The sequence below is a fragment of the Linderina pennispora genome, assembly GCF_002104995.1.
Source record: "Linderina pennispora strain ATCC 12442 chromosome Unknown DL89scaffold_14, whole genome shotgun sequence".
NCBI lineage: Eukaryota > Fungi > Kickxellomycota > Kickxellomycetes > Kickxellales > Kickxellaceae > Linderina > Linderina pennispora.
This window is the reverse complement of record NW_024468262.1, coordinates 89,545-114,008: the sequence shown is the minus strand read 5'-3', so window position 1 is coordinate 114,008 and position 24,464 is coordinate 89,545. Positions and strand designations below refer to the sequence as shown.

General features: G+C 53.4%; 13 protein-coding genes across 13 annotated transcripts; 8 read left to right on the top strand and 5 right to left on the bottom strand.

Moving 5' to 3' along the window:
- Window positions 1-779: 779 nt before the first annotated feature.
- Window positions 780-1,587, top strand: DL89DRAFT_59135 (uncharacterized protein). The gene has a single exon (XM_040891845.1). It carries the CDS (start codon window positions 836-838, stop codon window positions 1,490-1,492), a length of 657 nt encoding a protein of 218 aa, XP_040740697.1. The 5' UTR covers window positions 780-835; the 3' UTR covers window positions 1,493-1,587.
- A 191-nt stretch (window positions 1,588-1,778) lies between these two features.
- On the bottom strand, window positions 1,779-2,980 carry DL89DRAFT_269774 (uncharacterized protein). The gene is made up of 2 exons (XM_040888424.1): window positions 2,521-2,980; window positions 1,779-2,498 (listed from the first exon to the last, which is right to left on the bottom strand). Exons 1-2 carry the CDS (start codon window positions 2,888-2,890, stop codon window positions 1,948-1,950), a joined length of 921 nt encoding a protein of 306 aa, XP_040740696.1. The 5' UTR covers window positions 2,891-2,980; the 3' UTR covers window positions 1,779-1,947.
- A 501-nt stretch (window positions 2,981-3,481) lies between these two features.
- On the top strand, window positions 3,482-3,978 carry DL89DRAFT_269773 (uncharacterized protein). Its single transcript, XM_040888423.1, has one exon. The coding sequence runs from the start codon at window positions 3,634-3,636 to the stop codon at window positions 3,892-3,894; it is 261 nt and encodes an 86-aa protein (XP_040740695.1). The 5' UTR covers window positions 3,482-3,633; the 3' UTR covers window positions 3,895-3,978.
- A 1,622-nt stretch (window positions 3,979-5,600) lies between these two features.
- Window positions 5,601-7,362, top strand: DL89DRAFT_259866 (uncharacterized protein; the record flags this gene model as incomplete). The annotated part of the gene is made up of 2 exons (XM_040885726.1): window positions 5,601-6,317; window positions 6,358-7,362. The coding sequence occupies 2 exons, from the start codon at window positions 5,601-5,603 to the stop codon at window positions 7,360-7,362; spliced, it is 1,722 nt and encodes a 573-aa protein (XP_040740694.1).
- Window positions 7,363-7,604: 242 nt separating this feature from the next.
- Window positions 7,605-9,353, top strand: DL89DRAFT_305248 (SSrecog-domain-containing protein; the record flags this gene model as incomplete). The annotated part of the gene is made up of 4 exons (XM_040890889.1): window positions 7,605-8,260; window positions 8,292-8,468; window positions 8,497-9,027; window positions 9,080-9,353. The coding sequence occupies exons 1-4, from the start codon at window positions 7,686-7,688 to the stop codon at window positions 9,351-9,353; spliced, it is 1,557 nt and encodes a 518-aa protein (XP_040740693.1). The 5' UTR covers window positions 7,605-7,685.
- A 505-nt stretch (window positions 9,354-9,858) lies between these two features.
- Window positions 9,859-11,460, top strand: DL89DRAFT_324698 (uncharacterized protein; the record flags this gene model as incomplete). Its single annotated transcript, XM_040891477.1, has 6 exons — window positions 9,859-10,018; window positions 10,050-10,187; window positions 10,216-10,443; window positions 10,481-10,585; window positions 10,620-11,231; window positions 11,260-11,460. The coding sequence occupies exons 1-6, from the start codon at window positions 9,890-9,892 to the stop codon at window positions 11,458-11,460; spliced, it is 1,413 nt and encodes a 470-aa protein (XP_040740692.1). The 5' UTR covers window positions 9,859-9,889.
- A 138-nt stretch (window positions 11,461-11,598) lies between these two features.
- DL89DRAFT_226448 (Sedlin) lies at window positions 11,599-12,015 on the top strand (the record flags this gene model as incomplete). The annotated part of the gene is made up of 1 exon (XM_040884812.1): window positions 11,599-12,015. One exon carries the CDS (start codon window positions 11,599-11,601, stop codon window positions 12,013-12,015), a length of 417 nt encoding a protein of 138 aa, XP_040740691.1.
- Window positions 12,016-12,120: 105 nt separating this feature from the next.
- On the top strand, window positions 12,121-12,686 carry DL89DRAFT_305234 (uncharacterized protein; the record flags this gene model as incomplete). The annotated part of the gene is made up of 1 exon (XM_040890888.1): window positions 12,121-12,686. One exon carries the CDS (start codon window positions 12,121-12,123, stop codon window positions 12,571-12,573), a length of 453 nt encoding a protein of 150 aa, XP_040740690.1. The 3' UTR covers window positions 12,574-12,686.
- Window positions 12,687-13,114: 428 nt separating this feature from the next.
- On the bottom strand, window positions 13,115-14,295 carry DL89DRAFT_59108 (uncharacterized protein). Its single transcript, XM_040891844.1, has one exon. It carries the CDS (start codon window positions 14,093-14,095, stop codon window positions 13,181-13,183), a length of 915 nt encoding a protein of 304 aa, XP_040740689.1. The 5' UTR covers window positions 14,096-14,295; the 3' UTR covers window positions 13,115-13,180.
- Window positions 14,296-14,884: 589 nt separating this feature from the next.
- DL89DRAFT_269769 (uncharacterized protein) lies at window positions 14,885-16,275 on the bottom strand. The gene has a single exon (XM_040888422.1). It carries the CDS (start codon window positions 16,157-16,159, stop codon window positions 14,903-14,905), a length of 1,257 nt encoding a protein of 418 aa, XP_040740688.1. The 5' UTR covers window positions 16,160-16,275; the 3' UTR covers window positions 14,885-14,902.
- A 1,002-nt stretch (window positions 16,276-17,277) lies between these two features.
- On the top strand, window positions 17,278-17,595 carry DL89DRAFT_259860 (uncharacterized protein; the record flags this gene model as incomplete). Its single annotated transcript, XM_040885725.1, has 1 exon — window positions 17,278-17,595. The coding sequence occupies one exon, from the start codon at window positions 17,278-17,280 to the stop codon at window positions 17,593-17,595; it is 318 nt and encodes a 105-aa protein (XP_040740687.1).
- Window positions 17,596-17,668: 73 nt separating this feature from the next.
- Window positions 17,669-18,376, bottom strand: DL89DRAFT_259859 (uncharacterized protein; the record flags this gene model as incomplete). The annotated part of the gene is made up of 1 exon (XM_040885724.1): window positions 17,669-18,376. One exon carries the CDS (start codon window positions 18,374-18,376, stop codon window positions 17,669-17,671), a length of 708 nt encoding a protein of 235 aa, XP_040740686.1.
- Window positions 18,377-23,403: 5,027 nt separating this feature from the next.
- DL89DRAFT_279055 (short-chain dehydrogenase/reductase SDR) lies at window positions 23,404-24,324 on the bottom strand (the record flags this gene model as incomplete). Its single annotated transcript, XM_040889544.1, has 1 exon — window positions 23,404-24,324. The coding sequence occupies exon 1, from the start codon at window positions 24,280-24,282 to the stop codon at window positions 23,404-23,406; it is 879 nt and encodes a 292-aa protein (XP_040740685.1). The 5' UTR covers window positions 24,283-24,324.
- Between the last annotated feature and the right edge of the window lie 140 nt (window positions 24,325-24,464).

Genomic DNA, 24,464 nt, shown 5'->3' with positions numbered 1-24,464 from the left:
TGCGAAGTTGAGAAGATATGTGGTTTGTAAACGGCGTAGCATTCGTTTTATGTCACTTGCTAGTGAGGGAGCTCTTGACAGATTCTGGATGTTCTCAGAGAACCTGTGCGCACTCTGCAAGCTTCTGCTCCATCGCCTCTGTCTTCCTCAAAAGCTCCGCGTTCTCAGCGCGCTCTTTCTCTATGGCTGCCTCCAACTCACGTACTCTGCGTATGGACTCTTTCCAATGATCTCAACCACATTCTAGTTCTTGTCCCCCTACACTCCTTGCTAGCATGTCTCAATCGTCTTTCTAGTCATTGCTGATATGCGTATTCCTTACTAATGCCAATGAATGGGTGTTCGTAGTATTGCTCACTTGAATACAGCTATAGTAGAACCTAGCATTCAAAAGAGGATTCTAGGAGGGATGAGTTAATACATATAAATAGCGAGTCAGCTGGAGTCTAAAGCGCAGGCTGCGTCCGTCTTTGTACCTGCGATGGTTTACTTCGCCAACAAGCCAAAGTGCTCATTTATATATTTCTTGGCAATATTTAGCCTGTGCCAAACTGCACACAAAATGCTTACTGTGATCAGCATACACACTACGACGCACCCGAACTCGCACCATACGGGCTACTTGCCTGTACTCGCCGACTCCGGCCCGCAGTATAGAGTGGAAAAGAAAAGCATGAGCATTTGTATGGGATAATGCTCAAAAACGCGAGGAGAGGTGCGATCAAGCCAGGAAATTTATGCCAAGACCAGCTCAGAGAGCAGTGGTATTTTTTACGATAATCTGTGCTTTGACCAGAAAATTAGTGTGGCATGTCTAGGCTGGTGGGTAGCTAAAATGCTCCAGCAATGCCAAGAAATCTGCCAATATAAAAGCCAGGGTTTGCAAATGCCCAAATGTCGTTCCAGCATCATCATCAACTATTCAAGACATCTCTACGGCTTATTCTCTGCCTTCACCAAGCACGCTTTTAAAATATCAGCAAGGTTATCTACCATAGGCGCTTTCCACCCCGGTTTCGGACCTCACATGTACCGCCATCACTGCCGCGGCTCACTCAAGGGCAAGATCATCTTCTTTGGCGTCACGCTCTGGCTCACAAGCACCGTCATTGCAGGCGTGCGCCGGGCGTCAGGCTGGACACACAACGCGCACAGCCTCACCCAGTCGTCTGCCGAGCCCGACGAGCGGCGCAAGCAGTGGCGGCGCATGATGGACGAGCGCCTTGCCGCGTCGCGCCAATTCGCCGAGGCCCGGTTCCAGCAGCTCGAACAGCACTACGGCACTATGGTGGCTGACGAGCAGACCCGCCAGCAGTGGAAGCAATGGCTGTCCATGGAGAAGGAAAAGCTCATCAACGAGTGGACTAGGAACAGTCTGTGGTTCGAGCGCAACATGGACCGCTTCCACAATCCTGACGCATACCAGAACGGCTGCCACCGGCCTGGCGGCTTCATGAGGTGGTATCTAGGGCGTTGGCGAGCGCACATTTGACTGGTTCACCAGGAAGCTGGCTAGGGTCGAGGAGCTTCCACTGGGAGAACCCGCAGACCCCGTACCAGGTGCTGGGCCAGACACCGGCTGCTCCCACTGGCTGCGACTCCCTCGCCTTTTGACAATGCCGGTACTGCAGGCGTTTCAGCTCCGCCACCGCCGCCACCGCCGCCACAGGCTGGCCCGGCTGGTCCTCACGGCCACTTCCACCCGCAGTCCCCACCCCTACCACAGTTCCCGAACGCCTTCCCTGGCCAGTTCGGCCAGTTCCCGAGCCCACCTCCATTCATTGCTTCGGCTCCCCCAGCCTCTGCTGGCGTAGCAGCACCTACTGACCCAGCCAGCACCAGCACCGATGCCAAGACTGCTTAGGTTTTTCACTCACAGCTTGCTCTACAGCCAGAGCAAACACTATTTTTCTTATCGTGTCTCAATTGCTTAAACTAAACCCGGTTCTACTTCTGAGCTCTCCGCCGATCCACCCCACGGTACATGCGCTCGTAGTTGATAAACTCGAGGATGCGCGGCGGCAGGTCCTGGACGCCCTCGGTGCTGTCCCGAATCGCTAGGCGGGCATCGGTTGAACTGACATGTTCGACCCGCTTTGGCAGCTTCAGCTCGACAATATGCGGCGCGTACTTTTCCATACAGGGTTGCGCAAAGAATTCCTCGACATCGCTGTCTGGGAACCCAATGCGGCGCGAGAACGCAATGTGGCCGCCCAGCGCAAAGAATCGGTCGATGTCGGCGGGGAAGTCGCTGTAGTACTTGGGGTCAAAGAACCGGATCAGGGTATCCCACCCCATGGTGAAGTAGCTGAGCACCTCGACCTCCACACCAGTCGCCTGCTGCCACTGCCGCGCAACCAGCTCGCGCACTGCCTGGCACTTGTCGACGAACCGCGCGCAGTTGACCATGCCTATGGCAATGTTGTCCAAATTCGATCGGTCGAATTGCGTCTGCGACATCCACACATGCCATGTGTCTGCCGACTTGTCGCACGCTACTGTCGTCGCCAGCATGTCTACCATGCGCAGACGCTGCGCCAGCGATGGGCCCGTCAGCTCCTTGTCGGCGTTCGCAGGTGCCCAGAAGCAGAAGGTACGAGTCAAGCCCCAGTATCTGCGACTCGTGTGTATCGCACCGCGTCAGCCGCTGCGTTCCCATGCACTCCAGGTATGCCCCGTGGCAGTAGTGCGGGGGATTGAACGAGCTGTCCAGCACCCCTATTCTGACCTGCGTCTTTTGCGCATTTGCGTCCGCTCCCTTGGGTGGAAGCGGCCAGCTGTCTGTGAATTTCCGAGCAATCGTCACTGCCGGCCGCTGCTGTCCGTCGCGGGCCTGCGTCGTGAGAAAGTTGTCGACAAAGCTCTCATATACCGGTGTGTCGCACTGCATTTCTACTCTGCCAGGATAAGAAAATGATAAAAATGCCTGTGAAGAGAGCGAAAAAGAGGCACGGTATCGGCTGAGCTTGAAAAGTGGCTGCGTTGCCCCCACTCCCGTCTAGGCTTTGGCTCAGCCCTCTTGGTCAAAGTTTTGCTTGAGCAACCGCAGTCGGGTCCACCTTGTGCCTTAAATAAACCTGCCTAATTTGGGCTGGCAGATCGGAAATTAGACTGGCAGCTGACACCGGGTGAAGGCAATAGTGTAGGGCCACATAGCTGGCGCCCAGCGAGAGGACATTGGCAGGCACAGCATTTGATATACTAATTGAGCATCCAAGCACCAGGGCCATTGAACAGCGCAGATCAATCTCTACGCTGATTGTATAATATCATTGTTATATCATGGTGAAGACAAAAAAACATTGAAAAACTACCTATAAAACCGCTCGAGAGGCCGTGCTCATCGCTGGACTTGCTATCTCGAAATAAACAAGCAGGTGCGGCGGGCGGGAAATGTAAGATGATTGGTCTACTTGTACAATGAGGGTAGGAGCATACATGTTATGTCCAAACCGAATCATTGAACGGCGTAGGTCAGTCTCTACATTGGTTCGTCTAGGGGCTGCTTCCTTGAAAATGAGCTGCACCAGATTGACTAACAGCTGACGGCTCAAGCGATAATGCTCGTCAAAGATTTCAGAAGAGGACCAGTTCCCCTGAATGATGATGCTGGAGAGTGGTGTGCCGCCCTTCATGGCAGCATTGGACCTAATGTGGCGGCTGGACATATTCTTGCTGCTAGCTCAGATCTTGGCATATTCGGGTGAGATCTCGGAGAGAAAATGGACGAGCTTTCCAATACGGTCGGTAGACTATGCCTTGGTGATATCCTACGGGTTGTGGATGGACTTGGATGTGCAGGATCCATGGGGTAAAGCTCCATGGTGGAACCACCAGAACAGGAAAAGATCTGTTCTAGGAGTTGCTCACCTGGAGAAGCGTCATAGCACCTAATTAGATGGCGCCTAGCGCTGGACGATGGCAGCCCCATTGCTCCTTGTTCTACGGAGATTGATCTACACCGTTAAATGATTCGGCTGCGACATACTATGTACTTTCCTGCCTTCATTGTACAAGTAGACCGATCTCTACATTGGCTCGTCTGGGGGCTGCTTGTCTATTTCGAGACAGGGAGCCTAGTGATAAACGTGCCTTCCCAAGTGGTTTACAGTGTATTTTCATTATGTTCTTTTTATATACCATGATGTAACAGTGATATGATGCATCAGCGTAGATATTGATCTGCGCCGTTCAATCCTCTGCGCAAAACGCCTTGCCTGACATTCTCAATTTTATCTTTGGCCGCATCAACTATGGTGAAAGGTTAAAAAAGTAAGAGGGAAAAGATAGGTCACAAAAGGAAGGCCTACAGCGCTAAACCGCTTTTTCAATTGCACTAGTCTGCCGCTCATGGAAAACTGCTGCGTTAACATACTTATATCAACCCCTTAAATTGCTTATCGTGCCTGCGTCGGATGAATCAAGGTATTATCCTGAAACGGGTTACCCAGATAGTTCTATGGCAGTCGTTGCTGGACACAGCCAGCTTGTCCATCCAGCACACTTCTTCCTATTGCCCGACTATATTGTTGACAGTACCTCCATCATTCTAATGAAAGCTGACCCTCATTCCACGGAAATTTTCCTGAATGTGACAGGGTTTGTGCTGAATTTCTACATAAGCGGTGTTATTATCTAAGGCAACCATGCAGAAAAGTTGGGCTATTTATTGAGAGTATCCGCCAGTTTATTCTAACTCACTGGATAGCTCGTTCATTATTTGTACAGGTGTTAACCTTCAGAGAGTCCAGTAGTTATGAGCTTTATGGAATGGATATGACTGGAAATTTGCTGAGGAGAAAAAGGGAGGATAGGGCCGTTCCGGCCCACAATGTTTATACAGGTGGGGATTTGGATCTGCACATGGTGGCGAAGGGCATGGGGTTGCCCGAATGTCAACAAGGACCATATCCTCTTAAGAATAAGGCAATATTTTCAAAACATGTCTCATTGGCCAGATTGTTAATAGTATAAGGTGGGCCAACGAAGTGGCAAGGAATGCGTAAGACTGGAGACAGCTAGAATTTTGACTGCAAAAGTGCGCAAGCTTCGTCTTTTAAGTATGCTATGCCATTCAATATTGAGATTAGAGATAGCACTACCAGTCAGTATGGACCCAGTCAGTGATGCAGTTGTTAAGGATAAAGATCTTAAAACTGCTGACAATCAGACCAAAAATATCAATAGTCAGGACTCTTGCTCCCTAGTGGCAATATCAGCTGGCAGCTACCTGTGACCTAATCCATATATGTCTATCGCTATTAGAAGCTTATCAGGATACCTACGCACTAAAATTACCATACAGGTATAAGAAACGCCTTCAAATAGCGTCAAAAGCCACATTTAAACACTACACAGCACATCTCAGCATCGGACACAGCCAAACACATAAAATCAGCGAGCAACCAGGTTTGATTAACGAGCGCTCTCCAGTGGAAGAAATCATCGAAAACATGCCATTCCTGCCAGTAGATCATTTGAGCGGAACTGACAACCGCAGCTGACGACAATCCTCAAGGTATCCAATACCAGGGACAAGCAAGGGCTTTCTCCTCTCTTCTCATCCACTTTTCAAATATTTCTCCCTATATTTCCACGACATGAATATTTTTCTGTCTGCTGCTAAGCTTGTGCAGCTAGCTGTGCTTGCGTTTGCCGGATGGCTGCTTCTGCAGTCGCTGTTCCTGAGCGTGCAAACGTTCATGGTTTTCTACTTTCCAACCACGAATGTTCCCTATCTTCATCCTGTGCCGCCTGCCAACGAGACTGCCGAGCCTATCTCGCTCGCATGGAAGGAACCATTTGAATACGAGGCCAAGGTATATGTCAACAACAAGTCGTGCGACTCTGACTCACTCGAGACGTTCTTCCAGAATGCCACCGAAGTCTGGCACATCGAGCCGCAGAGCCTGGCGAATCGGTACCCAGTCTTCGAGAAGCGTCTGAGCCTGAATCTGACAGATACGGGTCATAAATCCATGTGTGTTTTCATTCAGAAGGCTGGCCAGTTCACACCTCATCCGAATATCAGCGACCCCCACCTGCTTGTTGGCGAGCGTTGGCTCACGTCTACGATCGGGGAGACCACGTGCTACAGTGATGACCAGAAGGGAAAAGGTATCAAGGCTCACTGCGTTTCGAAATCAACATTCCAAGTGGATACCCAGGCCAAGTGGAAGATCCATCTCGAGGACAACGTGTATAGGTCCGACTCCCTGCCCAATATTCATTGCAACAAGTGCACCATCGCCCACGGACAAGCAGTCAAATCCGATAGCACGACTGATAGCATGACTGATAGCACTAGCGCCAAGGATGTGTACCTCCCTCTGCTCTATCTGGACCAATGACGCCAAGATGGAATGGAAGAGGTTCCCACTTGCTGATGGCAACAGCACAAGCGAGGAGCCTGAAGCCCTCAGTGCAACTGTCGATATCGACATGAGGATCCGTGGCGTACGCACTAGCATTGAGCAGGCTTCTAAACGCATCGAACGCAGAGTGGACGACAGGGTTCACAAGTTGTTGAAATTGAATGAGGGTAAGGGTTTGGCACTAGGCCTAAACCTTGGGTCATCGACGGCCCGTTCGACAGTATCAACCGCGATTTACCTTGCGCTCTACCCAGCACTGCTCTCTCTGTGGCTCATCCAGCAGCTCTACATTGCCAGGCTTTATTTGGCGTCAGCCTGTTCAAATGGCGGAAAAGCCAGCTCGATTTTTGGGATGTATTTATTCCAAGAGTTTTTCCACGTGCCCCTGGTTAGTGGCATTGGGCTAGCGGTTCCGCATGCAGGATTGTACTGGGTACTCATTACGGTTTGCGCGGTCTGGAGGTTCATCAAGTTACTCGTTGTAATTATGCCTCAGCGATGGGTGGCGGGTGTCATACGGTTTTTCAGTGGCTCTCGAGCGACTAACCCCAGTGACAAGGAAAAGGGCGATAACCCGCTGCAAAATAAGCAGGGGAGCGAGGACGACGACCTGGAGAGCGCCTATTCCGAGATATGCTCACAGACTTTTAAGCTATTGCTTATGGCTATTGCGGCATCTCTTGTCGTGGAGTATGCCTACCAAGCGTATATCTCCGGCGGCGTTGAGATTCAGGATCTGCTGAAGGCTGATGGAAGTCAGATTAGCGCACTTCTTTCGGGCCATGGGCCACTTCTGCTACCGCATGGTGTTCTGGGTCTATGCCGCCTACTTCATTCCATCTATTATTTTGGTGTTCAAACGCAAGTCGACTACGTACGTGCTGATTGCGTACCATCTCCTTCGAGCGATCGAGTTTACAGTCATCGGATCGCTTTGCCTCTACGCAGTTCCCCAGGTGGTAGAATCCAGTTGTGTGGAGGTATATAATGTCGTGAACGGCGTCTGCAGCATTGTCTTGCTTATCCAGTGGGTCTACTACAATAAATTGTGAGCGCTGATGCTGGCTCGCACGCGCTTGTTGACCATCTACTTCACATTGGCTTTTGGAGCCAGTGGTGTCCCACATGGGCTAATCAATTATCCAGATCAAATCAACTCGCTTTTCTTGACGCGTTCTGTCTTCATGACAACCCAGGCGTGTCTCCTGCTCGGAGGGAAACAGCAGCACGCAAATTCCAACCTCTTGCTGGTTGAACTCGCTCTTTTTATTTTTCTCACACTTATTTCTGACCACATCAAATCCAAATAAAATGAGCAACGATCGGTTTTTGAGGTTCAACGATATTTACTTGGCGACAGAGCCGTACGTGAAGGCGGTGGGGCAAATGCGAGTAAATGCGTCGGGAATAGGGTGGAAGGCAGCAGAGGGCGAGGCGGAGAACCTCAAGGGCCTTTCGATTCCGGGGCTGACACTGCCGGTGGGCATGCTGGCGCTGCAGCGGGACGACCTGCGTCGCATCCAGTGGCAGCGGGTGGCGCGCGGGTACGGGCTGCGGATCCACACGAAAAGCGGCACAGTGCACAAGCTCGATGGGTTCCGCGAGGACGACCAAGAGTCGCTGCGCGACGTGGTGCGGAAGATGTTCCACGGGGTGCCGTTTGAGGTGCGTGAGATCAGCATAAAGGGGTGGAACTGGGGCAAGGCGGATTTCGAGGGCACCAATATGACGTTCCGTGTCGACAACCGGCCAATGTTCGATCTGCCGATGGGGTATGTGTCGAACACCAACCTGGCCAACAAGAACGAGGTCAGCGTCGAGATGCAGCCGCCCAGGGCCAAGGGCGTCAAGCGCAAGGGGGCGCCCGACGAGTTGGTCGAGATCCGGTTCTATGTGCCGGGGACGACAGACGGCCAGCGGGGCAAACAAGGCCTCGGATGACGAGTCGGTCGACGGAGACAAGGATGGAGACAAGGACGGCGAGAAGGAGGACGAGGAGGTTAGCGCGGCGTCGGTGCTGCATGATACGATCAAGGAGCGTGCGGATCTGGGACAGGTCAGCGGCGACAGCATTGTGCAGTTCCCCGAGATCCTGTGCCTTGACACCGCGCGGGCGGTACAGCGTGGACATGTTCCCGCACTTCCTGCGTCTCCGCGGCAAGACCTACGACTACAAGATCCCGTACGAGAACGTGCAGCGGCTGTTCCTTGTCTCGAAGCCCGATGAGCTGCACATGATGTTCATTGTGGGGCTGAATCCGCCGATCCGCCAGGGCCAGACGCGGTACCCGTACCTGGTGCTGCAGTTTGTGCGCGACGAGGAAATGACGGTCGAGCTGAATCTGGAGGCCGAGGGGCTGGCGGCAAAATACGAGGGCAGATTGCGCACACACTACGACGAGCCGCTGTACCGCATCGTGGCCAATGTGTTCAAGGGCCTGGCGGACAAGCGGCTGATCGAGGGCGGCAGTTTCCGCGCCTACCACGGCTCGCAGGGCGTCAAGGCGTCGCTCAAGGCCAACGAGGGCACCTTGTATCCGCTCGACAAGGGCTTCTTGTTCGCGCCCAAGCCGCCGCTGTACATCCCGCACTCGGACATTGCCAGCATTGTGTTTTCGCGCGTCGAGGCCTCGAGCTCCAACAAAATGCGCACGTTCGACCTGAAAATTCAACATGCACGGGGCGCAGGACCACCAGTTTGCCAGCATCAACCGCGAGGAGCACGCCAGCCTTGAGGAGTACATGGCTGAGCACGGCATCAAGATGCTGAGCGAGCTGAACGAGACCACGTCGGTGTCGTACAAGGGCATGGATGATGACTCGGATAACGACGGCGCGGCGTTCCAGGGCGCTGCTGGTGCCGGGGATGGCGGCGATGACGATGAGTCGAGTGTGGATGAGGACTTTGTCGCCGAGAGCGAGAGCGATGTGCCTGAGGAATACGACGAAAACTATGAGACGCCTGAGGAGGAGGAGTGAGGGCTTGTTGGCGATCCTTCCACGGGTCTGGGCTATCGCCCGATTCTCCCTGTCTTCACGTCACCGAATCAATAAACTATTGGGACACTGACTCAAGATAGAAAGGGCTGGGCTAGTGGTCCCCTGCCCCGGGACCGTTTAGGGCAGGTAGCGCACATGCATAGGCTATTTGGTGCGGTACCAGCTGCAAGAGACGCGGGGGGCAATTAATTTCTCCGAGATAGCAGTCTTGTTTGTTTCTGACCCGGGAAAGGATCCACACACAGCCCGGGGTTAGCAGGCAGTGGAGCTTCTCTGGTTAATGGGAAGATACAAGCAGGGTGGGAAGCGAAATCCACTTAGTCCCACGGCTCAGCAGCCATCATGCATGGCTTGGACGCTATTTGCCAGCACTGTAAAGGGGCACGATTGTGTGGGAAATACCTGGCCAGCCGCCCCTGGTCCATCAGCGCCGAGTATAAGTAGCAGCGCCCGCCGCCCCGTCCTTGCGCTGCTTTCCTCCATTCATTTTTCTCTCGCAATAAATATTGAAAGTCATGCTTCGTCTCACCAACATCAACAAGGCCCGTGCGGCGGGCACTCTGCTCAGGCGGTCGATGAGCAGCAACGTGGCGACCACGAAGCTGTTCATCAACGGCGAGTTCGTTGAGTCGCAGACCAACGAAGTGGATAGATGTGCACAACCCGGCGACGCAGGAGGTGGTGACGCGGGTGCCCAAGGCGACGGCTGCGGAGCTGAACGAGGCGGCGGCCAGCGCGCAGTCGGCGTTCAAGGAGTGGAGGCGCACCAGCGTCCTGACGCGGCAGCGCAAGATGCTGGATCTGCAGCATGCGGTCCGGCACAACATGGACAAGCTGGCAGGCCAGCATAGTGACCGAGCAAGGCAAGGTGTTCAGCGATGCGCAGGGCGATGTTCTGCGCGGGCTGCAGGTGGTGGAGAACATGACAGGCATCACCGACCACCTGCTGGGCACCAAGCTGGAGGTGGCCAAGGACATGGATACGTATACGGTGCGCGAGCCGTTGGGTGTGGTGGCTGGCATCTGCCCATTCAACTTTCCGGCAATGATTCCGCTGTGGATGTTCCCGGTGGCCATAGGCGACCGGCAACACGGTTCTGCTGAAGCCCTCGGAGCGCGACCCCGGGGCGGCCATGATCCTGGCCAAGCTGTGCGAGGAGGTGGGCATCCCCAAGGGCGTGCTGAACATCGTGCATGGCGCCCACGACACAGTGAACTTTTTGACGTCCGGACGAGCGCATCAAGGCAGTGTCGTTTGTGGGCGGCGACAAGGCCGGCCGGTACATCTACGAGCGGTGCTCGCAGCACGGCAAGCGGTGCCAGGCGAACCTGGGCGCCAAGAACCACGCGATTATCATGCCGGACGCCAACAAGGAGCATGCGCTGAATGCCATCTCGGGCGCAGCCTTTGGAGCCGCCGGCCAGCGGTGCATGGCGCTCAGCGTCGCTGTGTTCGTCGGCGAGACTGCCGAGTGGATTCCTGAGATTGCCGAGCGCGCGCGCCAGCTCAGTGTCAACGGCGGGTTCGAGAAGGGCGCCGATATCGGCCCGATGATCACCCCGGCCGCCCAGCAGCGCGCCGAGGGTCTGATCCAGTCGGCAGTCGACGATGGAGCGTCGGTGGTGCTGGATGGCCGCGGCGTCAAGGTCGCTGGCTACCCGAAGGGCAACTTTTTGGGCCCGACCATCATCGACAACACCAAGACGTCGATGGCGTCGTATCAGGAGGAGATCTTTGGCCCGGTGCTGTCGTGCATCCGCGTGGACACGATGGACGAGGCGCTGGAGATTGTCAACAAGAACCGGTACGGCAACGGCGCGTCCATCTTCACGCGGTCGGGCGCCAGCGCAGCGCAAGTTCCAGTCGGAGGTCGAGGCCGGCCAGATCGGCATCAACGTGCCCATCCCTGTGCCCCTGCCCATGTTCTCGTTCACTGGCAACAAGGCGTCGTTCCTGGGCGACTCCAACTTTTACGGAAAGTCGGGCGTCAACTTCTACACCCAGTACAAGACCGTCACCAGCCTCTGGCGCAAGGAGGATGCCGATGACCGTCGCTCGGCCGTCCACATGCCTACCCTCAACTAACAAAAAATATCAGCAAATTTTCATATGACCATAAACATATTTCTGTGTCTGGCATATTCATACACAAACGCTACGTAGCCGTGAGTATTGCCGGTAATTATCCCCAAACGCCCCTTTTTTTTTTTTGCCTTTTTGACCATGAAGATACACTGCATTGCGATCATCAACCGCCATGGCAACCCAATCTACCTGCGCAACTTTGACAACTACCAGGAGGACGTCAAATACCACTATCTCGCCCACACCTCCTGCGACGTGATCGAGGAGCGCCTGACCACCAAGGCCTCCGACCTCTACCTGGGACTCCTGCAGACCGTCGGCGACATGGTCGTGTACGGATACGCCATGAACACGGGAAACAAGATCATCCTGGTCATGTCGGTGCCAGAGTCGCTGGTAAGGGGTGCTGAGATCCGCGACATATTCCAGCAAATACATGCTGCATATATTGCCGTCATCTGCAATCCGTTCAACGAGCAGCGGATAGAGGACAGGATTGAGAGCAAGAAATTCGACAAGGCCGTGGCTGAGCTTGGCCGGATTCACGCAAAGTAAACGCATAATATTTGATACTGCAATCAGCTATTCTTGAACTTTTACACGCCATACCTGGCACCCCGCTTCTTTTCTTCTCATTCTGTTTTCGTTTTCTCAAATACCATGCCGGAATACACACAGCAGGACATTGCCTTCATGCGCATGGCTATCGCCGAGGCCCGCAACTGCACCAGCGTCGAGTCCGCATACAATGTCGGCGCGGTGATCACCGACGGAACCCAGGTCCTGAGCACCGGCTACTCTCGCCAGTTCCCGGGCAACACGCACGCCGAGCAATGTGCGCTGATGGCCCTGGCCGACAAAAACATCAGCACTGCGAATACCACCATGTACACGACCATGGAGCCGTGCTCAACGCGCCTGTCAGGCAACGTGCCGTGCGTCAAGCGTGTTTTGAACGCAAAGATCGCGAGGGTTTTTGTGGGCGTGGCCGAGCCGCCAAACTTTGTCCACTGCACTGGCATCGAGGAGCTGCGCAACCACGGCGTCCAGGTCATTGTTATTTCTGAGCTGGAGGACGAGTGCAAGGCGCTGAACTGCCATTTGGCCAAGTAAGACGGAGGTTTTTGGGGATTAACAAAATATACTGGCTATTATACAGGGGATGTGGGAATCTGCGAATGCGTGCGCTGGTGCCGCATGCTGCTTAAAGTCATCCAGATCTTGCCAGCGCCCCGCTGGACTGCCGCCAGCGCGCGAGCTGGGAATGGCCGGTCCACACGGGCTGCCGGTGGTGCTGACGACGCCGACGAGTGCCGGAATGCCTGGTGCGACACCTCCACCATCGGAATCATCTGCTCGTGCTCGCGCCTGCGCCAGCACACATACCATGGAATCCTATGCTTCTGCACATACGCATTGTAGTCAGTGGTGGTCACGCCCAGCATGCACAGCCGGACATGCAGCCCCAGCAGCATCGATACAGCAGCAAGCGCCGCGGCAGCGGCTACAAGATAGAATGCCAGCAAGCATTGCGCCAGTACCACCATCGCTTCGGTTTCGCTGCCAAATGCCCTGTGGACAGTGGTTAGGAATGCTGCATTGTTCCAGCCAGCCATATGCACCAGGCACGCCGCATGCACTAGCACTCCGGCCAGGGCCACAACGGCTGATACCAGTGTGGCGAAGAACCACCGGTAATTCGCTGCTCCCACACAGGTGTTCAGCCACTGGCAGTGGTGGTCGTGCCAGCCACGCACTTGTTGCAGCGCTTGCAGTGCCGCGTCGTCACAGACGCCGATACCTGGCACACGCGGCACACGCTGGACATCGGGTCGATCGCCGGCACCCCCCATGTCTGCACATAGTACATGTCGCGCGGCATCCCGCTGGCCCGCACCTCGGCCGCCTCAGTGTCTACCAGCGACGCAATGACGCTCAGCACCAATGCTGTCGGAATTGCGATAATCGTTAGCAGGCTTATCCCCCACGCCGCCAGCCGAAGCGGTCCCGCGGTGTCGCTGGCCCGGATCAGCGGGTAAACCAGCCTGAAGAACCCGAATGTCAGTGCCAGCGACGCTACCCACTGCACCACAAACAGCATGTCCCATGGCAGCATGAATCCATGCCGCCTTGCCCATACGTTGGTCGCGCCCCTGGGCACTGCCGACGACCGAGGCAGTGCTGCCATTTGCTCCCAGACCGCCAATGGGTCGTCTTCCATGACCGAGTCAGCTAACGTGGATCGGCCTCTTTGGCCATGCCGCATTGCAAATCCCTCGTTAGGCTGGTGTGGCCGCTGTCTGAGCATTGCATCCACGTATTCGTCGTCGGGCTCAGGCCAATCTGGTTTCCAGCCCGATGAGCCCAGCGTGGTCCCAGTGGATTCTCGCTGGTGGTCCAGGTCGATGGTGTCGGCGGTGAAGGATACTGGGGAGGCCGGTGTCAGCGTGCCCTCAAACGAGGCTGCTGGCATGCTGTCTTCCCGTTTGTCTGGTAATGGCGTTGCCACTGTGTCCTCGCTGTTGGACCATGTCCAGGATCCAGAACCAGTGCCATCTTCAGGGTCCAGCAGTCCAAGCAGTCGGGCTGCCTTGGGCTTGAGCGGTTTGCCGTCGAATTCCACTAGTTCTGCCATGAGCCTAAAATGGTAAAAAAAGACCTTTTTTTTTTTTTTTCTCAAGGCACTGAAAAAATCAGTGGCAAAAGTGCACACGAACAAGTCCAATTACTGAGCTGCGTGTGTGCGGAGAAAGCAAAATAAGCGCAGTAAGAAAACTGAGAAAACTGTGGTGTAACGGTTTAACAAAAGGGTATAAAATAAGGCGAGCTGGGTGTAGAGGCGAAGAGGAGAAAGTTAGTCGCGAGTGCGTCAGTGAGCAGTGCCATTGTTTGTTTTGCGGCCCCTCTCCACTGTTGAGCGCCACCTGCTTGAAGCAGACGGGTGGAACACAAAAGCGAGCGTTTAAATTACACCTTGCAAATCTTTTGCTGCTCACCCTGGCACGGTCCTAAAGACGGTCCCGAAGAGGCGCTCTTTCTGTTGCTGTTCAATTTGGAACTCCGCAGGCTCAACAGGAATTCGCCGTTGAGAACGAAAAAGGGCGTTTGGAGTCAGGTCTTAAAGCTGCCGTTGCGATCGCTTTGTAATGCACTACGTGGGGGATGTTGCAAATGAAGCATCCACAAGGGCCGGGCAATTTGATGTGGCCAGCTGTGTTCACGGCCGCACTCACCCCCCTCACACCACCTCAATGACAAAGGTAATGCCCAAATTGCATCGGATTTGGCCATGCAATTGGATGATTTGCGGCGGCTGGTAAGAGCGAGTTGCTGCCCGTAGATCTTGTAAAGCAGGTCAGACAATCTGGCACAAGCGTAATTTCAGCAGGACCATTGACGCCAAATAGTGGCTTTGTTAGACGAACAATATATTCGCAATACACTACGTCTGTGCTGCCTTATCCTTGGCTGCCGATTCTTTCCAAATGTCAGACAGCGCGGGATTGAGCGTGAACACCAAAAAGTTCAGGAACCCGCTGGTCGTCGCCATCAGCGTACCGTAAATGTACAGCCCTTTCGACGGCTCGGGCGCGATGTTCATGGCCACGACGCCCAGTTGCGTGATAATCGGCACCAATGGATAGCATGCCAGGCGCTGGATAGATTTCAGGAACCGCTTCTTGTCAACAAACGAGCGCACGGCCTGCACACGCTGCTTGCCGGCCTGCGGGCTGCTGCATACAGGCAAAAGGTAGCCGACGTTTTCCGACCGCTGCACCCTGCGGCCCTTGGTCTCAATGAACGTCATGTTACTGGCTGCGGAGTGGGGCGGCTCAGCAGGCAAATTGAGTGAGGCCAGGTCAGAGGTGCTTTCGCCGATGTTTAGCGTGCCCATTGACCGGGTGGTACGCAGGGTGCTAGTCTCAGCGATGGTTTCCATGTCTTCCCGTCCGGCTTGGGTTATCGTGCCCCAGTCCCACTTTTCGGGCGGGCGCGGAGCCAGTGTCACTTCGACAGAGTTGCGCCACATGGACAGGACACGCAGACCAAGACACAGCGTAATGCCTGTGCAGTACACAATGGTAACGACAAGCCATGCGTAGTTGCACGCCCACAGGAGTAGCCTCCGCTTCCATGTCGGCGCCGGCCACGCAAACGAGTGCATGCTGGACTCCCAATACATCCCCTTGGTCTGGCCCACGACAATAGCCGGTAGCACGGTTGCTAAAGCCACGCATATCGGAACATAGAATTTCTCGAGGCGCATGTACACACGAACACGCACCTGGGTCAGTGTACTCAGATGCAGCTGCAAGGAAATAGCAAATGTGAGGAACACAAACAGCAGAGTGCTGAACATGGTCAGCCAGAGGATGAACCGTAGTCCGTGTGCGGATAGCTTCGTCATTATGCTGTTCTGCAGCATAACTATTTGCAGAATCGAGTTTATCATATCTGCTAGCGCCACATATCCAGATACCTGCAACGAGAACCGCTTCAGGTACTTGCGGTAGGAAACGATAAAGTAGCCCATGAATATCAACACGACTATAGATGAAAGCAAGGATACGATGGCAAGCGATTGCAAGAGTACAACCCAGCTCTCTGAAACGACGAATCCCCACTTGTCTTCGAAAGTGTGGTCCTGCTGGGCAAGCTGGCCCATCATGCTGGCAAAGCTATCGCCGATGCTTTGCATGTCGCTTGACGAGGAAAATGAAGAGAACATGATTCAGGATATGCGGTATTATACAGGTGGGATTACACTCGCTGGTGTGCTATAATATAAAAATAAAGGGGACGTTGCCATTAGTGGTGAGAAATATACAGTGAGGAGAATTGCCGGTTCTTCCGTCTACTCGGTCAGTGGTATTTAAGCATCGCATGCTGCACGGCCATGCCAGCCTTCTGCTATGAAAGCTTGGATTCTCAGCTACACGGTTGACATGCAAACAGGAAGCAATGTCAGGACATGCCAAGCGGGCTGCGCAGGGACAGGTGGTCAACCATGAGCTACACGGTCTCTTTCAAAACTCGCAGCTCAGACTTTCAATATTGAGTGCCATGGTTCACCATGAAGATCGGCTTCCCCGACTCACCACTGTAAAATACACTCCAGCCGTGCTTTCTCCGCCACGGTGTGGCAAAGCGAATCCTCTTTCAAAGCACCCTTTGTATATTCCTCATACTTGTTTGTCCACTAGGCAGTGCTGTCGAGCTTCACAGCTATCTGTGTGGCTACGTCAGGCCCATGGTATGTGGCAAACAGGAAGATCCTTCCACTCAGACAGCCTTTCTGCTCTCCCTCCAGACTCATTCCAACAAGCAACTCAGGTCATTTCAAGCGCCTGTAATAATTGAAAGGTGAGGAGGGTATCTTCCTTGCACATGCTTTGCACTAGTGAGGGTGCTGCCAATACATGCTACCGGTCCCCAAAGGACCAGAAGATCTATAAACGTTGGTGTGTTGCTACGTTTTGGTCGCAGTAGAAAATCTGTGCCTAGGGAGGTTAAACCCCCTTCGTTCGATGGCGTAGAGGCCATTTGGGTCCGATATCTGAGCGCACTTGTTTCCGGAAATGCAGTATATAAAAAGCGGACCAATTTGTCCTGCATCGGTCCAGTGTAGAAACTGTCACCATCAGGTTCCTTTCTCAGCCTGCACACCATACACCAGCCCTACCGCTCTCTCATCAACTTCACTTTACGTCAGTCGTCCAGCCGCACCATTCAAGCTCATGCTTTGTGTCTCACCACGCACACATCCAGTGGCATTCCCAGCCTGCCTTTCCACAAAGCCTTTCTCTGAACAAAACCATGAATTTCGAACTTGCCACCCTCGTTGGTGCAGCACTGCTTTTAGTGCATACCGTTGCGGCTGCTACCCCTTTGAGACCCAATCTGCTCGAAATTGGTGATTTGCTCTCTGACAGCAGAAACACCAATGCGCTTGCCTCTGCTGTGGGCCGCTTTAACGGTCGCTCCTCCACAAACTGCGTGTGGAATGGGTGTACGGCTAAGCTTCTCGACCTGAACCTCATCAACAAGATATATGGACAATACGTACATGGTGTCATACAACAAATGGGGTGTATTGAAAACACAAGAGGCAAGAAAAAGCAATATGGAATGTAGTGTGATGGAGCGGTTGAAAGAAAGGAAACATATATAACAGGGAATGATGGAGGAAAGCGTGTTTGTTGGCAATCTACATACTTTCTGCCGATAACACTGAGTCATCAGCAGGGTCTGGCTGGTCAGCGGCCGGATTCCACAGAGGCGTAATCATTCCTGTCTGGCTGTTCATAATAGGTGGGGTGGAGGACAGGTATGTAGGGTTGGACATGGTTCGCATGGAAATGGCCGAAGGGGCGCTAGAAGGGAAGGTAACTCCTAGTCCCTGAACTGCATTAGGGTTGGCACTGTCTGCGAATCCGCTCGCAATAGCAGAATTCGACATTGGACCAGCACCAAATCCAAGTGAAGCCATTGGCACTGTATCGTATGTACCGCTGCCCAGTTGCGATGCCGTGGGCGAAAAGAAGGGTCCGTAATTGAGCTGCATAGGGGCCAAGTTGTTGCTGAGACCAAGGGTCAGCAGGCTATCGGTTACGTGCGCAAGCGATGACTGGCTGGGAACGATAGGCGGCGAAGTAGCTGATGAGCTCATTTGCTTGGAGCGCTGTTGTACATGGGCCTGGATTGCTGTAGACAGTGCATCAGAAGTGAGCAACGACGATGCGGAGACACCAGAGACCAGCAGTGGGGTATTTGGCGACTTGGTCGAGCACTGTGCGCTGTGGCTCGACACGTGCGCTAATTCTATGGGTAAAGTGAGAGTCGCTGGGCCAGTGGAAAGTTCGCTGCAGTAAGGGATGGCTGATGGGCCCTCAGGAGCTGCGCTGGCGATTTTCATGTTGATCGTCTCGCAAACATGGTCGATTTGCTCCCGCACAAAGTAGAGAACTAAGCTTGAGAGAATGGAGGGTTTGGAAAGGCGTTAGTTGGCATGGTGGATTGCATAGCTGAGGAGTGTGGGCACAGTGGACAAAAGAAAAGCGGCATTCAATAAGATGCAATAGCCAGCTTCATTGGAGCATGTCGCTATATATGTTCAGCCATCAATAGCATAATAACGCAATAATGACAATAAGCAAATTGGCCGCCAGAGCAGCAGCCAACGGCATGCTGCAATTGAAATGACTGCTGGCGGTGATTATGAGACATCATCCGACAGGCTGGATGCAAACTTTCTTTGCAGATAGCATGGCCGTTTTTTTTGACTGGGATGCGATGCAGCTCCTTATGAAAAAAGCCGGGCTCTGACCAACAAATTTATCTTGCAGATGAAAGAAGGAATTTTGGAGGGGGCAAGGGGCTGGCTATGAGCATTGAATAAGGGCGCAGAATGAAGGCTGTGGTTTCGTGATGACGTACCTCTAAGACTCAATTCGTCGACAACATCCTCAAGGATTTGGAGCGACCCAATAGCATCCTTGGCCTCGGGTGTGTTGAACTCTGGTGCTGTCCGCTCAATATCAGGTGTGCTCATGTCATCGCTTGACATCGTCAGTGCTGACGGTGATATTGTCCCATCGTTGGACGGCGAAGTATTGGGGGATGCTGGGTTCAGCCGCCAAATCTTGATTTCGGCCTCTTTAGTAGCCCTAACAGGAGCTTTCGCTTCGGCCTTGGCCTTTGCGGCCTTCTCACGCTTCTCCTTGCGGGCGGCAGCCGAGGCCTTCGAGACCTTGACACGGGTGATGCCGCTGATCAGATGAGGATGGTCGCGCAGAAAGTCCGGATGGAAGAAGCGACAGTAGCCTTTATATTTCTTGTCGCGCCGGCTGTCGGCAATGCGGCGGAAGCGGTAGAGGTGGAATTGACGTGTGAAGGACTGGTACTTTCGGGTCCCAAAGTGGTGCGGCAGGACTTCGCGTGCGACCGACTCTGGATGCTCGACGATAATTTGAGTCCCATCTTCATTCCAGTGAAGACACCAGTAGTTGTGGTGCTCGAGGATGCTACAAAAAATTGCACAGGGTGGGTTTAGGACATGTGCCGATGGCAGACAATGCAGGTGACGGCAAACGGGTGTAGGATGACCACCTTTGTATTGTGTGCAGCAGCTGTCTTTGTACAGGTTTCTAAGAGAAACTGAACGACATGCAACCTGCATGCATCACCATGGCAAAAATTTATGTACAAGGAAGAGCAAAATGCTGCTGCCTTCCTCAGGCCAAAGGGGCAGCCCGCTCCCAGGTCCTTTCTGTAATTTCCGTAATTGTATCCGTATTATGAGAAAGGAATAGAAGTGTGAACAGCATCGAAATGTAGCTCTTTTGACGCTCAGCAAAGAGAAACGAAAGAGAGGGGACAATATGAACACAAGGTTTGCCAGGGCGTTCCTAATTCTATTTTTGCCGCTTGGCACACATTGTGCGATGGTGACATGTATGGAAACTCCGCAAATGGCGCCCCCAGAACTACGCACACTGATAGCGGTGGGCGACCATCGGGGGGACCAGTAAGCAATGGACAAGTCAGGAGCACGCAGGCACATTCCTCCTGCATGCGGCAATTCCTGGTGCTTGCTGCGATATCCGAATTGCGTGTGAAGGCAAAAATGGGGAGGCAGCAATGGTGAGAGACACAGTGAGATCATTTGAGGTGCATGGTGGCGAGGATAAGTGAGGAAGAGCCCAGTGGCACATGGACTAAGCACGGACAGGCCAGTGCAGAGAGAGAGATAGCAGGATAAAGGCAGACTTACTTGTAGAGAATGGAAATGAAATTCTCGGGCCGTGGAAGTGGGTATTGCCTATAGGGTCTGTGGGACTTTTTTGTGGTCACTGCGGACGTAGTGCTGTGCATCATGGCGATGACGATGATAGGGTTACAAATAAGCAAATGGGCCTTCCTCGATGTGAGGGAAAATATCTCAAAGGGGTATTGGGAAGTACTGAATGCGCGAGTAAATGATCACAAAAATGACTGGCTGCGTAAAAAAGGCTATAAAAAGCTTAGTGAAAGAGAGAAAGTGCGAATTGCAGGGCTGATACCAAGTGAGGATAAAGCGGAGGAGACCCCAAGGCTGTAGACGCCAGCTTATAAGGAGCCCGCTGGAAACCGGGTCGTGCCGCAAAAAGGGACCTACGTGGGCTGGTCGCCAGCGGTCGCTGCGAGCAAAAAAAGGTTGGGCGTGGTTGATGTAAGAGAAATTTCTTTTGCTGTGATAGTGGCGAAAATTGCAGATCGGCGGGCAGGCCCACAGGGTGATGCACCCTCCCCTTCGGCAATGCGCCTCCCTTTCAGGCCAGATAATGCAGGAGAAAAAGATGATGTGCAATTTAACGCCCGCCAGAATGCATGCACAGGAGGTAGGGGTTTAGCCTAGCACAGGTGGCAATGGACAAAAATAGAACTGCGACCAGCACGTATGCAGTCAGCAGGACTAGTCGTTTGTGAGTGCATATACTGACCAATGGATACCGATGCGACCGCTTAGGTTAAGCACCTGATATAGGAGGCAGGGCTATCAAAACAAAAATACCGAATCCTGGAGGAAATTCATGGGCGGGCGAGCAGGTTGTCAGCCGGAAGGCAACCCACACCATGCCGATGGTATTGTAAGCACTGGTGCGAGGTAGCGCTGTTCCCAAATACCGAGCAAATCCGTCGTCTCTTTCTCTGCAGACTCTCACTATTATAAAGCACGTCGAGCTTTTTACATGCCGCCTCTTTGCACTCATTCTTTATGCAGAGAGTTGCGAACAAAGCTTTGTCTGTTTTGCGTTCCAACCTGGCATTCATCACAGCGAGAAAAGATCAATGATATGCCTCATGGGAGCGGCGAAAGGGCAGGTAGAAAGATGAGTGCGAACACCCCGGGACAGCACATTGCATGTGGATTGTAATCGGAAAGCAAGCACTTTGTTCTTGGTGAGTAGCTGATTTTCTCGGCGGGTTTTTTGCGCCAAGATAATCTACCGGCGACTTATGAAGGATTGACGGGTAAGTTGAGCTGACAACATTGATTTGTGGGACGAGGAGGTCCTTCACAGGAATCACTCGCCATTTCTGCTGCTGGCTACCACTGGAGCACAGTCAAGGAATGAGCCCATGCTGCACTGGTATAGCAGCTACTTGTGTCCATATGTCCAAGAGGAAGGAGGGAGGGGAGTGAAATGGGGCTCTGATAGCCAATAAACAAAATGAGACTACCAGCCGAGCAAACAGTGATTGCCCACGAGAGAAGGGCGCTTGACACACAGTCCTGTAGGATACAAGTCTCTCGTGCAAGTGAAATGTGGATCCTGGGTCCCAAGTCCGCGTATTGTGCACCTGCAAAAGGCAAGGAGGGGTGCTAACCAACCCAACAAATAGGCAGAACGAAATGAATTCGGCAGAGAGGGGGGCCTGAGTAGATGCAGCTGCCTGGACTCAATAAACCTACTCATGGCCTGTCTGAGATCCTTGTGGTGGGACTTGCGCCATGGGCAGAGTTAACTCCCTTAAAAGCAACAATACAGCGCACAAATATCTCATCTTAGGCTACCAAGTGCATTGGGCAGTTATTGTGACAGTTGAGAAGTGCTCGTTCCCATGCAAAAAAATTCTGTTCTCGAGGATTTCAAAGCACAGCTCTTAGGAAGGCAACTGACGAAGCAAAGATCCTTTTGGCCAATGCACAGCGCTGTCGTGGAGTCAGCTCTCACAGTGGGCCATCGTAGCGATCCCTACAGCACGAAAAGCGAGGGATTTCCCGTGGTGCGTATTTGTTTTTCCGCGCCTTCATGGGCCAAAATAGAACGCAGGCATTTGCTGAGGGTCCAGCCCAGCCCAGCGATTTCATATAGAGAACAGGCAGCATTAGGCACCTATAAGAATAGCCCACTCTGAAGAAAGTTTGCACCGGCACATGTGTTGTACATATACCGATTCACAAGATCCCATGTGCATCGCACCTGGGTTGGCATCTGAAGCGCAATGCAGTTGCACCGGGATGTACCACTTTCCTTAGTATCACCATCGATAGTATTAACAACTAAATATCCTTGCGCCTGTGCGAAAGCAAGAGCTGATGGGTGAGACGAAAAATTGTGTTTGGTCTTTCCCTAGGCTACCTCTCTCCTGCTCCAGGTGTGAAAAAGGGAAACTAAGGGTGCACATAGTGTGCGAATTGCAGACGTGGGACGTACAGGGCGATAAATAACGTCGTATTGGCTACCGAGCTCAGTACAAATCGCCATGTCCCCAAAAACCGAGAAAGCATGCGTGCTGTGCCGAATCCCGGTTTGGAGCTTGGATATCGCGGCTAATATAAAAATCCTCGACACGTAGGACTGTAGTAAGGTTGGTCTAAACTGGATCTATCAGAAATGCCACAGTACTGAGAATTTTCCAAGGGACCTTGTCGGGCAACTTTGGAGCTTCACACTCCTGAAAGCACGCGAACGCGCCCTTTGCACAGTTTCCGGTTTGCACTATTTGTAGACCAAAGGAGCATGTGGCAAAGTGCAGCGCAAGTTTGGAGAGCGAGGGAAGGTTGGGGATTAATCCTGGATTGATATCAGGAGGTGCGTGCAATTGCCGACTATAGGCATAAAGGGTGGCAAGCCATATCCGGGCAAGGATGGACACATCTGCATGGGCAGCTCATAAAGACCTGCGACGAGCATTGTGCCGTGATTCCACTGGGTAATCGGATGCCAGAACAAAAAGGGGTGGGGGTTGGCTACAAATATACTCTGAAACACGACTGGCGGATTTCTAACAGATAGTCTACATGTATGATGTGCAGAGAGACATTGAATACGGTGAAGGAGAGAGGTGCAGCATACTAAAAGCGCACATTTTCCGCGTTGCTTTCAAACAAAAGTACAAAAACCACGGTATTGCGAGCATTCGCATATTTGGATATGCAATTTAAAAGAACATTCATTACAGCCTTGCCTTGTGCTGGATGCGAAGCAGACGCAAGCGAGCGTGGTCTGGCTCTCCAATGAAGATGTCTGGCCGGAGATCCTCGTCCTTGGTTCCGGGTGTGGTCGCGTACTTGCCCATGTCAGTGACACCGGCCTCGCGCAGGACAATCTCGTCAATGCACAGGTTGCCGGTGAACGACACTGGCTTCTTCAGGATCTCCAGTGCGGCGTCTGCCATGATCTCGGGCGTGCGCAGGTCGGGCTGGCCCTTGGCTTCGTCGATCATGTTCAACGCCGCAGTCCCAATGGTTGTGTATGGCCACAGGCCATTGACCGCGATGCCGTATTTGGCGAACTCGGCCGAGTGGCCCAGCACATACAGGGACATGTTGTACTTGGCGACCGTGTATGCCGGGTTCTTCTCGAACCACTTCTGGCTCAGGTCCAGTGGCGGGCTCATCGTCAGCACACGCGGGTTCTTCGACTTGATCAGATACGGTAGCGCCAGCTTGGTCACCAGCCAGGTGCCGCGCCCGTTGATGTTGTGCATCAGGTCGTAGCGCTTCGCCTCGGTCTCCAGCGTGCTCTTCAGATAGATCGCTGAGGCATTGTTGATCACCACGTCCAGGTGGCCAAAGGTCTCAACCGTCTTCGCTAGCGCCGCCTTGACCTGCTGCTCGTCGCGGATATCGCACTGCACCGGCAGTGCCTTGCCGCCGGCGGCCTCGATAGCCTTGGCAGCGGTGTAGATGGTGCCCGGAAGCGTCGAGTGCGGGTCGGCAGTTTTGGCAGCAATGGCGATGCTGGCGCCCTCCTTGGCGAGACGGATAGCAATAGCCTCGCCGATTCCGCGCGAGCCGCCAGTGATGAAAACAACGGTGTCTTTGAGGCTCATAGTACAAAAACGGGGAGCTGAGTAGTGCAAGTTAGAAAAAATATCGGAGGCTGTGTTTTTCTTTTGCTGGCGGAGCTGGGTCTCGGTCGCGATGGGTTTTATATGGGCCTCGTGGGGGCGCTCTAACCTCCGCGATGTCGGATGTAAAGCGATCGAGTCATCTCCGGCCCGTGCATGGTTCT